Source organism: Hemiscyllium ocellatum, chromosome 47 (genome assembly GCF_020745735.1).
Source record: "Hemiscyllium ocellatum isolate sHemOce1 chromosome 47, sHemOce1.pat.X.cur, whole genome shotgun sequence".
Lineage (NCBI taxonomy): Eukaryota > Metazoa > Chordata > Chondrichthyes > Orectolobiformes > Hemiscylliidae > Hemiscyllium > Hemiscyllium ocellatum.
In genome coordinates, this window is record NC_083447.1 from 314,806 (window position 1) to 330,369 (window position 15,564).

General features: G+C 44.6%; 1 protein-coding gene across 1 annotated transcript in view; it reads right to left on the reverse strand.

Moving 5' to 3' along the window:
* LOC132836795 (latent-transforming growth factor beta-binding protein 1-like) overlaps positions 1-15,564 on the reverse strand; it is a 97,285-nt gene that overhangs the window by 64,033 nt on the left and 17,688 nt on the right. The window contains exons 3-4 of the mRNA XM_060856265.1: positions 10,162-10,418; positions 2,288-2,390 (exon numbers count right to left, since the gene is read on the reverse strand). Coding sequence (XP_060712248.1) covers positions 2,288-2,390; positions 10,162-10,418 — 360 coding nt within the window. The remainder of the gene's footprint in view (positions 1-2,287; positions 2,391-10,161; positions 10,419-15,564) is intronic.

Sequence of the window (15,564 nt, forward strand, 5' to 3'; positions counted from 1 at the left end):
TTTTATTAATTGAAAATAAATCTGATCTGCACAGTCTCGTCATCAGAATTAGACTGTTTGAGAAAATTAATCAATTTTTCACCTATGTATTGATTCCAAGAATAGTGGATCTTGACTTTCATTGCACTGCCCCAGTGGATTGTGGCAGTGCATAGGTAATACACTAATATTAATTGACAATACAACGAGCCAAAGTTCAGTTAGAAACTGCCAGGTGTGAAACTTTTGAAAACTTCAGGAGCTGAAGTTCAACTTAAAAATGTGTGGATTTTGTGAATGGGGAATTCATGTGTTGATCAGGGAGGAGAATGGCAACTCACTAATTCTTTAACTTTCTTCACATGTATCTACACTCAGTACCAAAATCTGGAAACTAATTAATTAAACACACACTGAAAATTGCATTCCAACATTCTAGCAATGTGAATACCCACCTTGCTTGAAATAAAACAAAAACATCTTTATTTGCCCAGTTCAGCTGCTGAGGAAAGCTGCTGTCTTTCATCCTAAAAACTAAGTCATTAAATTGAGTGCTTAAAGTCTTTTAATAAAATCATGACTCCCAGAAAGTACTAATTCCTTGATCATGTGATCAGTGCTCAGATTTCAGTATTTGTATAAAATTCTTTTGTTCAGCACCTGTGACCAAACGGGGTTCAGGGGCGGAGGAGCGGGAAGTGGAGGAGATGTGGTGGAGAGCATCGTCAACCACGTCTGGGGGGAAATTGCGGTCTTTGAAGAAGGAGGCCATCTGGGTTGTACGGTATTGGAATTGGTCCTCCTGGGAGCAGATGCGGCGAAGGCGAAGAAATTGGGAATATGGGATGGCGTTTTTTACAGGGGGCAGAGTGGGAAGGGGTGTAGTCTAGGTAGCTGTGGGAGTCAGTCGGGCTCCCAATTCCAACTCCACCGCATCTCCTCCACTTCCCGCTCCTCCTCTTGAACCCCGCCCCTCCAACCGCCACCAGGACAGAACCCCACTAGTCCTCACCTACCACCCCACCAACCTCCAGATACATCGGATCATCCTTTGTCATTTCCACCACATCCAAACGGACCCCACCACCAGGGATATATTTCCCTCCCCTCCCTTATCAGCGTTCCAGAAAGACCACTCCCTCCACAATCCCCTTGTCAGATCCACATCCCCCACCAACCCAACCTCCACTCCCAGCACCTTCCCCTGCAACCGCAAAAAATGCAAAACTTGCACCCACACCTCCCCCCTTACTTTCCTCCAAGGCCCCAAGGGATCCTTCCATATCCATCAGAAATTCACCTGCACCTCCACACAGATCACTTACTGCATCCGCTGCACCCGATGTGGCCTCCTCTACATTGGGGAGACAGGCTGCTTACTTGCGAAACGTTTCAGAGAACACCTCTGGGACACTCGGACCAACCAACCCAACCACCCCGTGGCTGAACACTTTAACTCCCCCTCCCACCCCACCAAGGACATGCAGGTCCTTGGCCTCCTCCATCGCCAGACCTTGGCAACATGACACCTGAAGGAAGAGCGACTCATCTTCCGTTTAGGAGCCCTCCAACCACGAGGGATGAATGCAGATTTCTCCAGTTTCCTCATTTCCTCTCCCCCCACCTTTTCTCAGTCCCAACCCTCAGACTCAGCACCGCCTTCTTGACCTGCAATCTTCTTCCCGATCTCTCCGCCCCCACCCCCATTCCAGCCTATCACCCTCACTTTAACCACCTTCCACCTATCGCATTCCCAACACCCCTCCCCCAGGTCCCTCCTCCCTACCTTTTATCTTAGCCTGCTTGGCACACCCTCCTATTTCCTAAAGAAGGGCTTCTGCCCGAAACGTCGATTCTCCTGCTCCTTTGATGCTGCCTGAACTGCTGCGCTTTTCCAGCAACACATTTTTAAGCTCTGGATACACACTGACTCTGGCACGGTGAGTGCACGAAGCAATGTGGTGGAGGCAGATTCAATGGAAGCTATGAAGACGCAGTTACACTATCACATGGTGGAAAAGTGGATAAGAATGATGAGCAGGGCTATCGGGAGGGGATGGGGCTGTAACTCTGGCTCAAGGTGTTCATTCTGAAAGCCAGTACATATACAAGGGCCTAGTGTCCTTCCCCTGTGCTGTCATAACTCTCTGGTTCTACTGATGTGCGTTACTGATCCAATTCTGATCTAACTATGGGATGGGGTTCGAGACTGGGTGTGGCTTGGTTATTTCACCAGGTGACAAGCTCACTAACTGATCCATGTGATTTTGGAATAGTTTTGTCCGTATGCATTATGGAAATGTCTGACCTGGTGTCACAGGACATTGAATACATTCGGTCACTCCCCAGCCAACACCTCCTCCTTGGCAGCAACGTTCGACTGTCCGCAGGCCGGTCAGTGGGGAAGAACACTGAAATGATAATATCGAGACAACAATGACTTCTGAGCAAGCCAGAACCTTGAAGCCTAGGTAAAAACAAAAGCCACTGAAAGTACACGGCAGCTTGGGCAGAAGGGAAGAGCGTGAGTTAATATTGTAGCTCAGCGACTCATACTTTTCTCCTCAGTGAGTCTCCCAGAAAGCTTCAGCCCATTTGTCAAACATTTCATTAATTTGAGGCAGTTGTAACAAATATATCAGCTCCTTGATGAGCGAGATTCCACTCCGGGCTGAGATGAACCAACAGCTTGGTTCTGGTTAAGGGAAGAATGTTGACACCAGGATTTCTCCAGATTGAGCTGAGGCCATAAATCCTTGAACATTCACAAGGCAAACATTTTGACAGAACTAACAAGGCAAGGGAGTACACATTGAATGGTAGGACCCTAGGATGTGCAGAGAATTAGAGAGACCTTTGTCTGCATTTGCATAGTTCCTTGAAGGTAGCAGGAGAGACAGGTAAGGTGGTTAAGGAGGCAAATGGGAAACTTGCCTTTATTGGTTAAGGGGGTTTTGGTGGAGTTGCATATGAGTTAGACCACAGCTGGTGTACTGTGTGCTGTTCTGGTCGCCAAGTTATAGGAAGGATGTGAGTACATTGGATGGGGTGCAGAGGAGATTCACCAGAATGTTGGATGGGCTGAAGTGATTCAGCGACAAAAAGAAAGTAGATTGGCTGGAGTTGCTTTTCTTAGAGCAGAGAAGGCTGGGGGGCTTTGGCTTGAGGTGCTCAAAGCTCTGAGGGGAATAGACAAGGTAGAAACCTTTCCCCTTCAGAGAGGGGTCAATAACTTGAGGGCACCACATTAAATAAGGAGCAAGGGACTTGAGGAAAAATATTTTCATCTAGAGGGTAGTGTGAGTCACTGCCTGAGAGAGTAATAAGGCAGGATCTCCAAGACATTGAAGAAGATTCAATTGAAACACCAGAACTGACAAGGCTATGGACCAAGTGCTCGAAAATGAGAATGGAAGAGATGTCTGCTGGATGGTCAGCGTGGACATGATGGGCTGAAGGATCTGGATGCTGTAAAAACTCTGATTATGACAAACAGGATTCAATCTCTCAGTGAAAGAAAAGATGAACTGTTATTGATCAATGGGGTAAGTCACTGTCTGACACCAAGAACATTGCACAGTGACAAAAGCCAATGAACAGAGAGAGAGGTGGGAATGGACCTCTGGATAGGGGTTAATACCTCCCTCCCAAAGAGAGCTTGATGGGCAGCCATTTAATTGGGTAGGAGTGTGACAGAGTAGGACCCTGCTCTCTTCTTGCTTTCACTCTGAATAAAGCTTTGTGTGCGGCACGGTGGCACAGTGGTTAGCACTGCTGCCTCACAGCGCCTGAGACCCGGGTTCAATTCCCGACTCAGGCGACTGACTGTGTGGAGTTTGCACGTTCTCCTCGTGTCTGCGTGGGTTTCCTCCGGGTGCTCCGGTTTCCTCCCACAGTCCAAAGATGTGCGCGTCAGGTGAATTGGCCATGCTGAATTGCCCCTAGTGTTAGGTGAGGGGTAGGTGTAGGGGTGTGGGTGGGTTGCGCTTCGGCGGGTCGGTGTGGACTTGTTGGGCCGAAGGGCCTGTTTCCACACTGTAAGTAATCTAATCTTTCTCATTCTGTTATTGACTGAAACCTTTCACCTGCTCATGAATGGGTTTGATCCTGCCAGTGAACAAAGAACAAAGAAAATTTACAGCCCAGGAACAGGCCCTTTGGCCCTCCAAGCCTAAGCCGATCCAAACCTACTGTCTAACCTGTTGCCCAATTCCTAAGCATCTGCATCCCTGTGCTCCCCATCTACTCATGCATCTGTTCAGACACAACTTAAATGAATCTCCCATGCCTGCCTCTACCACCTCTGCTGGCAACACATTCCAAATGCCCACCACCCTCTGTGTGAAGTACTTGCCGTGTGTATCCCCCTTAAACTTTCACATCTTACCTTGAAAGTGTGACCTCTTGTTATTGAATCCTTCACCCTGGGAAAAGCTTGTCTCTACCCACCCTGTCTACACCTTCATGATTTTGTAAACCTCAATCAGGGCCCACATCAATCTCCTTTTTTCTAATGAAAATAAACCTAACCTACTCAACCTCTCTTCATAGCTATCACCTTCCATACCAGGCAACATCCTCATAAACCTTCTCTGTACCCTCTCTAAAGCGTCCAGAACTGTACACAGTATTCTAAATGAGGCTGAACCAATGTCTTGTACAATTTTAACATGTATTGCCAGCTCTTATACTCAATACCCCGTCCAATGAAGGCAAGCATACTATATGCCTTCTTGACCACTCTATCCACTTGTGCAGCCACCTTCAGGATACAATGGACCTGCACTCCCAGATCTCTCTGCCCATCAACTTTTCCCAAGGCTCTTCCATTCATTGTATAATTCGCTCTAGAATTAGACTTGCCTAAATGCATTACCTCACATTTGTCTGGATTGAAATCCATCTGCTACTTTTCTGCCCAACTCTCCAGCCTATCTATATCCTCCTGTATTCTCTGACAGTCCTCTATGCTTTCTGCTACTCCACCAATCTTCATGTCATCTGCAAACTTCCTGATCATACCAACAGTGCCCTCTTCCAGATCATTTATGGATATTACAAACAACAGTGGCCCCAACACTGACCCCTGTGGAACACCACTGGTCACCTTTCTCCATTTTGAGAAACTCCCTTCAACCATTACTCTCTGTCTTCTGTTGCTCAACCAGTTCTTTATCCACCTCGCTAGAACACCCTGCACACCATGTGACTTCACTTTCTCCATTAGTCTACAATGGAGAACCTTATCAAACGCCTTACTAAAGTCTATGTATATGACATCAACAGCCCTTCCTTCATCTAACAACTTGCTCACTTCCTCGAAGAACTCTATTAAGTGGGTAAGGCACAATCTCCCCCACATAAAACCATGTTGCCTATTACTGATAAGCTCATTCTTTTCTAAATATAAATAGATCCTATCCCTCAGTACCCTCTCCAGCAACTTCCCTACTACCGACGTCAGGCTCACTGGTCTATAGTTACCGGAATATACCTACTACCCTTCTTGTACAGGGGGACAGCATGAGCAACCCTCCAGTCCTCCGGCACCTCACCTGTATTTAAGGATGCTACAAAGATATCTGTCAGGGCCCCAGCTATTTCCTCTCTCACCTCCCTCAGCAACCTGGGATAGACCCCATCTGACCCGTGGGGATTTGTCTACCTTAATAACCTCTATCCTACCCAACACATCTTCCCTACTTATGCCAACGTGATCCAGACTAATCAAAATTCTATCTCTAATCTCAAGATTCATCATGTTCCTCTCCTCAGTGAACATTGCTGCAAAGTAATCATTCAGAATCTCACCCATTCTCTCAGGTTCGGCGCACAGCCTTCCTTCATTATCCTTCAGTGGACCAATTCTTTTCTCTAGTTACCAACTTGCTTCTTATGTAAGAATAAAATGCTTTGGGATTCTCCTTAATTCTGCTCACTAAAGCTATTTCATGACCCCTTTTAGCCCGCTTGATTCCTCGTTTAAGACTTGTCCTACTCTTCCGATATTCCTCCAGGCCCCGTTCTGTTCTTAACTGCCTGAACCTTATGTACTCTTCCGTTGTCCTCTTGGCTAGTTGTACAATTTCTCCTGTCATCCATAGTTCACAAAATTTGCCCTTCCTATTCTTTGCCTTCACCGGGACATGCCTATCCTGCTCTATCTTTAACCTATCTTTGAAAGCCTCCCACATCTCAAATGTGGACTTCCCTTCAAATAGCTGTGTCCAATCCACATTTCCCAGCTCCTGCCTAATTTTGATATAATTGGCCTTGGCCCAGTGTAGTACTCTTCCCTTAGGACCACTCTCTTCGTTATCTACCAGCATTCTAAAACTTACAGAATTGTGGTCAGTGTTCCCAAAGAAATCCCCCACCGCAACTTCTACCACCTGGCCTGGGTCATTTCCCGGTACCAGGTCCAATATGGCCCCTTCCCTCATTGGACTATTGACATACTGCTCTAGAAAACTCTCCTGGACGCTTCTTACAAATTCTACCCCATCCAGACCTCTGACGCTAAGTATATCCCAGTCAATGTTGGGAAAATTAATATCTCCGATCACCACTACCCTATTGCCTCTACATCTTTCCATAATCTGTTTACCTATTTGTTGTTCTACCTCACCCTCACTGTTGGGAGGCCTGTAATACAGCCCCAACAATGTAACCGCACCCTTCTTATTTCTCAGCTCCACCCATAATGCCTCACTACCCACGACCTCCATAGTGTCCTCCTTTAGCACAGCCATGATATCGTCCCTGACCAGCAATGCAACTTCACCCCCCTTTTACTTCCTTCCGTGTCCTGTCTGAAGCGTCTATATCCTGGAACATTTAATCGCCAATCATCATGCCCTTCCTTCAACCAAGTCTCTGTGATTGCAATAACGTCATACTCCCAGGCACCAATCCAAGCCCTAAGTTCATCTGCCTTACACACTATACTCCTTGCATTACAGTAGATGCATTTCAGATCACCAGATTTTTTGCATCCATCTGCTCTCTGCCTACTCTTTCCTTTATTAATGCTATCTTCATAACTCTTACGGTCTCCAGTCTCCAACTCACTGCCTACTTATTTTCTCTTCTGGTTCCCAGTCCCCTACCACATTAGTTTAAAACTCCCCCAAGGACATCGGTTCCAGTCTGGTTCAGATGTAGACCGCCCATTTTGTAATAGTCCCACCTTCCTCAGAACTGGTCCCAATGTATGACAAATCTGAACCCCTCCCTCCTACACCATCTCTCAAGCCACGTGTTCATCCTGCCTATTTTTTCATTTCTACACTGGCTAACACGTGGCACTGATAGTAATCCCGAGCTCACTACCTTTGAGTTCCTCCTCTTTACCTCCTAGCTCCCTGGATTCTTCTTCCTGCTATTAATGCAGCAGGAACTGAGAGCTGGCTCAACAACGTGGAGCAAACCTGCACAACATCATCTCTGGGCTCCAATGGGTAGACTCTTTTGAACAAAAGTGCTCAGTGCCTGGAATTGAGGGACTTGGCACCAAAACATCCTCATCAAAGATCAGCACCTTCCAAACCCACAACCACTTCCATCTAGAAGGACAACAGCAGCAGATACATGGGAACATCATCAGCTTCAAATTCTCTCCATACCATTCAACATCTTGATTTGGAAGTATATCACCATCCCTTCACTGTTGCTGGGTCAGAATCCTGGAATTCCCTTCCTAAGGGCATTGTGGGTCAACCCACAGCACATGGACTGTAGTGGTTCAAGAAGGCAGCTCATACCTACCTTTTCAAAGGGCAACATTAAATGCTGTCCCAGCCAGCAACACCCACATCCCACAAACAAATTAATAAAAGACAAAGGGTTCTGCTCAGAATCATCCCCACTACTGCCACCTCCCTGTCCACTCCATCTCCAAGTGTCACCTCCCTAGACGTCACTCACCAGTGCCTGGAATCCAATGCTGATCCTAAGCATCAGGACGAAGTTGTACCAGAAACATCCACTGCTTGTCTACTGTGGATTTCAGTATCTGCAGTTCTCTTTGTCTCTGTCATCCTTAAGAGCTGCCAGTCACTGGCATTGGTTAGTGATGCACTTTCAAATAAATATTTAGGATCTTTCCCCACAACTCTCAGACCAATAGAAGAACATGGATGATGGTAAGGTTTGGGAAGGGTATGTTGATATTCTAGGGCATGCCACTATTAAAAAGGAAGCAATGCTTGTTGTCTCGAATAATATTAAATTTGAGAAAGCCCCAAGGGCTGATGGGATCTACCACAGGATATTGAGGGAGACGAATTCTGGGACCTTGACAGAAATCTTTGTATCCTCTTTAGCCACAGGCAAGATCCCAGAAGATTGGAGTATAGTCAATGTTGCTCCTTTGTTTAAGAAAGGTAACAGGGATAATCCTGGAAATTATAGGCAGGCGAGCCTTACATCACTGGTTGGGAAGATTATTAGAGAAAGATTCTGAGAGACAGGATTTACTTGCATTTGGAAAAGAATGGACTTATTAGGGATAGTCAACATGACTTTGTTTGGGGGGAGGTCTTATCTCACAAATTTGATTGAGTTTTTTGAGGAAGTGACAAAGATGATAGATGAGGGAAAGGCAGTGAATGTTGTCTATATTGACTTTATTATAGAATCCTTACAGTGCAGAAGCAGGCATTTCAGCCCAACAAGTCCACATTGATTCTCCAAGGTGTATCCCACCCAAACCCATTCCCCTACCCTATTACTTAGTATTTCCCATGACTAATGCACCCTAACTTACACATCCCTGAACACTATGGACAAATTAGCATGGCCAATTCACCTAACCTGCACATTTTTGGACTGTGGGAGGAAACCAGAACATCCAGAGGAAACCCACACAGACACAGAGAGAATGTGCAAACTCCACACAGACAGTTGCCTGAGGATGGAATTGAACCTGGATCCCTGGTGCTGTGAGGCAGCAGTGCTAACCACTGGGCCACCGTGTCTAACAAAACATTGAAAAGGTCCCTCATGATAGGCTGGTCCACAAGTTTAAGTCACATGGGATCCACTATGACTTGGTAAGTTGGAAACAAAATTGGCTTGGTCATAGAAGACAGAGGGTAGTTGTGTTTTTCTGTCTAGAGGTCTGTGACCAGTGGTGTTCCACAAGGATTAGTACTGGGACCTTTCATGTTTGTAATATATATATAAATGATTTGAATGAAAATGTAGGCAGTCTGATTAGTAAGTTTGTAGGTGACATGAAAATTGGTGGAACTGCAGATAGTGAGGAGGGTTGTCAAAGAGTACAGCAGGAAAGAGGTCAGGTGGAAAGTTAATCAGAGAAATGGCAGAAGGAGTTTAATCTGGATAAGTGGGAGGTGATGTATTTCAGGAGGGCAAATACAAAGGAAATGTATACAGTAAATGATAGGATCCTTTGATGCATTGAAATACAGCGGGATCTCGGGGGCAAGTCCATAGCTCCCTGTAAGTGGCAACACAAGTGGATAACGGGTAAAGAAGGCATAGGTATTCTTGCCTTCATCAGTCAGGGCACTGAGATTAAAAATTGGTAAATTGTGATGCAGCTGAATAAAACTTTAGTTAGACCACATTTGGAGTATTATGTGCAGTTCTGGTCACCACACTATGGGAAAAATATTGAAGCTTTGGAAAGGGTGCAGAAGGGGTTTACCAGAACGTTGCCTGGATTGGAGTATATTAGCTATAAGGGGAGGTTAAAAAACTTAGATTGTTTTCATTAGATTGTCAGAGGCTGAGGGGCAACCTGATAGCAATGTAGAAAATTGTGAAGCAGAGATAGGGTGGGTAGTCAGTGTTTCTTTTCCAGTGTGGAAATATCAATTACTCGGTGGCATTGGTTTAAAATGAGAGGGGAAATATGGGAGGCAGGTCTTTGTTTACACAGAGAGTGATGGGTGACTGGAAAGCATTGCCAGGGAAGGTGGTAGAAACAGAGATAACAGAAACACCTAAGAGACATTTAGACAGATACATGAACAGGCAGGAATAGAGAAATATGGACCATGTGCAGGCAATTGGATTAGTTTAGAATAGCATCATGGTCAGCACACATTTGGTGGGCCGAAGGGCCTATTCCTGTGCTGTACTGTTGTATGTTCTAACAGCAGTGTGCTCCAAGCTGGCATCACACCCAATGCCAGTTGTAAAGCAGTTTCCTACCTGTCCACTGGTGATTTCAGTAAAGCAGTACCCAAACACAGACTCTGCATCCAATCGGGGGTCAGCAGTGAGAGGTCCCTGGCGCTCCTGTGGTGTCCGGTTTTGTGGTTCTCTCTGAGATGTTGGCTCCTGGACGTGGAGCTGAGCAGAATTTGTGTGTTTCTCTCCGACCACTTGTGTGACCTGATGAACCTTCACCGAGACTTCAGGAGGATGCTGGACTCGGAGATTAACGATTGACGGAATCAGTCGGTCTGCTGGAATCAGCACATTATTTGCAGTTAGAGATCACCGTCCAATGAGGAGTGCAGCAATAAATCAATGTGCAATGAGGGCACAGGGTAATGAATCACTGTGTAATGAAGGAGCAGAATAAAGGGCAATATCCAATGGGAGAACAGAGGAATGAATCATTGATCAATGGGGTCAGAAATCAGACAATACCATCCCTTGGGAGGACTGCTCACCTGTGGTAGAGCTGTGAAAGAAAGAGTAAGGGTAAATTTTCCAATACAATTACATCAGTTATCGATAGGGTTGTTTGGTACAGACAGGGAAGTGAGGAATATCAAATAAAATTAGAAACTTAATCAGGAAACCTATTTGAAAGCTACTGATACTGAGACAGGTAAAGATAAAGGGAGATGGTGAAAGAGTGGGGTTAATCAATGACAAAATGGATGCGCTAATTCTATTTTCTCTTCTAAGAATTGGGATTGCTGTTAGATTAGACCATAAACTTTTAAAGCTGAAACTAGCGTACACTAGACTACATATTGACTGATGATCCTCAGCCCTCTCTCTTGTTCACATAGAAAGCTTTTCTAATTCCACAGGATATGCAGCACAGACACAGGCCATTCAGCTCAGTCTCTGCAGATTCAATTCGAACCTCCTCCCATTTTTTCTCATCTCAAACTTGAAAGGGCTCAGAAAAGACTTACAGGGATGTTGCCAGGATTGGAGGGCTTGAGTTATATGGAGAGGCTGAACAGGCTCTCAGAAGTATTGGCGGCTGAGAGTGGCCTTATAGAGGTTTATAAAATCATGAGGGGCATGGATAGAGTGAATAGTCAAGGTCTTTTTCCCATGAAAAGGGGAGTCCAAAACTAGTCAGTATAAGTTTAAGGTGAGAAAGGAGAGATTTAAAAGAGACCTGAGGGGCAATGTTTTCACACAAAAGGTAGTGCGTGTATGGAATTAGCTGCCATAGGAAGGGGTGGAGGTGAGTACAATTACAACATTTCAAAGGCATCTGGATAGGTACATGAGTAGGAAGGGTTTAGAGGGATGTAGGTCAAATGCTGGCAAATAGGACTAGATTAATTTAGGATATCTGGTTGGTATTGATGAGTTAGACTGAAGGGTTTGTTTCCATGCTGTACAAATCTATGACTATAGTATGTAAATGTACCTATCAGAGAAGGAGCAAACCTCAATTCTCTTTTTGGAAATTAGGTAGGGCAAGTGACTGAAGTGTTAGTAGGAGAACACTTTGGGAGAAGTGATCATAATTCTACAAGTTTTTGTAGAATAGTTATGGAAAAGGATAAGTCTTCCATAAAAGTTTAAGTTCTTAACTGGAGTAAGGCCAATCTTAATAGTATGAGACAAGAACTTTCAAACATTGATTAGAGAAGACCGTATGCAGGTAATGGGATAACTGACAAGTAGGGGGCTTTCAAAAGTGTGGTAACGAGGGTTTGGAGGCATCATGTTCCAGTTAGAGTGAAGGGTAAAACTGGTAAGAGTAGGGAACAATTGATGAATGAAGGTATTGAGGTTCTAGTGAAGGATAAGAAAGAATCATACATTAGATATAAGCAAAAGGTATCAACTGAACCTCTTGAAGAGTAAAAAGAGTGTAGGGCATTCTTAAGAGGAAAATCCGGAGGGAAAAGGAGGGATACGAGATTGCCTTGGCAGATAAGGTTAAGGATAATCCAAAGAGATTCTACAAGTGCATTAAGAGCAAAAGATCAATGAGGTTGTCTCTGTGCTGAACCTCAGGAGAAGGGAGAGATACCAAATGAATATTTCATGTCAGTTTTTACAGTGGAGAAAGAAATGAAGGTTAGAGAACTCGAAGAAAAAAATATAGATGCTTTGAAAACAATTCACATTACAGAAGAAAAGGTGCTGGAGGTCTCAGAAAACAACAGATCTCCAGGATCTGACCAAGTGAATCCCAGGATGTTAGGGAAGAAATTGTGGGGCCTCCAGCAGAAATATTTGTATCAGCAATAACCACAGGTGAGGTGCCAAAGGATTGGAGGGTGGCTAAAGTGCCTTTATATAAGAAAGGCTGTCATAAGGAGAAGCTTGGGAAATATGGATCTGTGAGCCTGATATCAGAGGAGGATAAATGGTTGGAGGTGAATCTGAAAGATAGGATTTACATGCATTTGGAGAGGCAATGACTGATTGGGGATGGTCAGCATGGTTTTGTGTGAGGGAAATTATGTTTCACAAACTTGGTTGAGTATTCTGAGGAAGTATAAAAAACAGTTGATGATGGTAGAGGGTAGATGTTGTTTACATGGTTTTTAATAAAGCCTTTAACGAGATTCTGCATGGTAGATTAATTAGTAAAGTTGGATCACATGGGATTCAGGGTGAACTTGTTAAAGAATACAAAATTGGCTTTATGATAAGAGACAGAGTGTGGCCGTGGTGGGTTGTTTCTCTGACTGGAGTCCTGTGACCAATGGGGTTCCACAGGGATTGGTAATGGGTCCACTTTTGTTTGATATTTATATAAATGATTTAGATGAGAATATAGGAGGCATGGTTAGTAAGCTTGCAGATGACACAAAAATGGTGGACAGTGAAGAAGGTTATCTACAATTACAAAGAGATCTTGATCAATTGGGCCAATGGGCTGAGGAGTGGCAGATGGAGTTTAATTTGGATAAATGTGAGGCATTGCACTTTGGTAAAACAAACAAGGGCATGATTATACAATTAAAAGTAGGGCCTTGGGTTGGGTGGTAGAACAGAGAGACATGGGGTTCAGGTACATAATTCTTTGAAATTTACATCACAGGTAAACAGGGTAGTTAAAAAGGTATTTTGCACAATTGCCATTGTAGCTCAGACCTTTGAGTATAGGAGTTGGGATGTCATATTGAGTTGGTACAGGACAACGTGAAACCTCTTTTTGAAGTACTGCGATGGGAAGGATATTATTAAATTGGAGAGAGTTCAGAAAATATTTACTAGGATGTTGCCAGGAATGGAGGGTTTGTGGTATAAAACTAAGTTGGGATTTTTTTCACTGGAGTGTAGGAGGTTGAGGAGTGACCTCATTGGAGGTTTACAAAATCATGAGGGACACAGATAAGATGAATAACAAGGGTCTTTTTTTAGGATGGAGGAATTCTGTGGAGAGGAGAAAGTTTTAAAAAGGACATGAGGGGCAACCTTTTTTTGATGCACAGGGAATGGTTTGTGTGTGGAATGAACTTCCGCAGGAAGTGGTGGATGCAGGTACAGTTACAACAGTGGAAAGACATTTGGGTAAGTTCATGAATAAGAAATGTTTGGAGGGATATTGATCAAACATAGGCAGGTGGGACTAGTTCAGTTTGGGATTGTGGTTGGTGTGGACTACAGTCATAAAAATGTATAGCATGGAAACAGACCCTTTGGTCCAACTCGTCCATGCTGACCAGATATCTTAACTTAATCGAGTCCCATTTGGCAGCACTTGGCCCATATCCCTCTAAACCTTTCCTATTCATATACCCAACCAGATGTCTTTTAAATGTGGCAATTGTACCAGCCTCCACCACTTCCTCTGGCAGCTCATTCCATACATGCACCACTCTCTGAGTGAAAAAGTTGCCCCTTAGATCCCTCTCATATCTTTTCCCTCTCACCCAAGCCTATGCCCTCTAGTTCTGGACTCCCCCACCCCAGGGAAAAGACTTTGTCTATTTAACCTACCCATGCCACTCATGATTTTATAAACCTCTATAAGGTCACCCCTTAGTCTACAATGTTCCAGGGAAAACAGCCCCGGCCTATTCAGCTTCTCCCTGTAGCTCAAATCTTCCAACCCTGGTAACATCCTTGTAAATCTTTTTTGAACCCTTTCAAGTTTCACAACATCCTTCTGATAGAAAGGAGACCAGAATTGCCTGCAATATTCGAAGAGTGGCCTAACCAACGTGATGCATAGCTGTAACATGACCTTCCAACTCCTGTACTCAATACTCTGACCAAAAAAGGAAAGCATACCAAATGCCTTCTTCACTGTCCTATCTACCTGCGACTCTACTTTCAAAGAGCTATGAACCTGGACTCCAAGGTCTATTTGTTCAGCAATACTCCCCAGGACCTTACCAGTAAGTGTACATGTCCTGCTCTGATTTGCCTTTCCAAAATGCAGCACCTCACATTTCTCCAAATTAAAATCCAAATTACCTGCCACTCCTCAGCCCATTAGCCTATTTGATCAAGATCCCAATGTACTCTGAGGTAACCTTCTTTGCTGTCCACTACACCTCCAATTTTGGTGTCATCTGCAAACTTACTAACTATACTAGATAGACCGAAGAGTCCATTTCCATGCAGTATGACTCCATGATACTCTCTATTGGATTGAGTTGACAGTTAACTGCCAAGTTAAGTCTGTAAACTGGAAAACCCAAAGATTGATAGACCATACCAAACAGCCCATCCCTTCAGGAAACACAGTTGGTCAGGCAGTATCTGAGGAGCAGGCAAATTGACATTTTGAGCATAACCCTTCATGAGGACCTCATTCTTGATGCTGGGCTTATGCTCGAAACGTTGATTCTCCTGTTCTTCAGCTGCTGCCTGACCAGTTGTGCTTTTCCAGCACCACACTCTTTGACTCTGATCTCCAGCATCTGCTGCCCTCATTTTCTCCCAGCCCATCCCTTCAGCCTTTATACTAATTGTATCCAGTCACACAACACCAGGTTTTAGTCCAACAGGTTTAGAGTCATAGGGATGTACAACATGGAAACAGATCTTTCGATCCAACCCATCCATGCCGACCAGATATCCCAACCCAATCTAGTCCCACCTGCCAGCACCCGGCCCATATCCCTCCAAACCCTTCCTATTCATATATCCATCCAAATGCCTCTTAAATGCTGTAATTGTACCAGCCTCCACCACATCCTCTGGCAGCTCATTCCATACACGTACCACCCTCTGCATGAAAAAGTTGCCCCTTAGGTCTCTTCTATATCTTTCCCCTCACACCCTAAACCTATGCCCTCTAGTTCTGGACTCCCTGACCCCAGGGAAAAGACTTTATCTATTTATCCTATCCATGCCCCTCATAATTTTGTAAACCTCTATAAGGTCACCCCTCAGCCTCCAACACTCCAGGGAAAACAGCCCCAGCCTGTTCAGCCTCTCCCTATA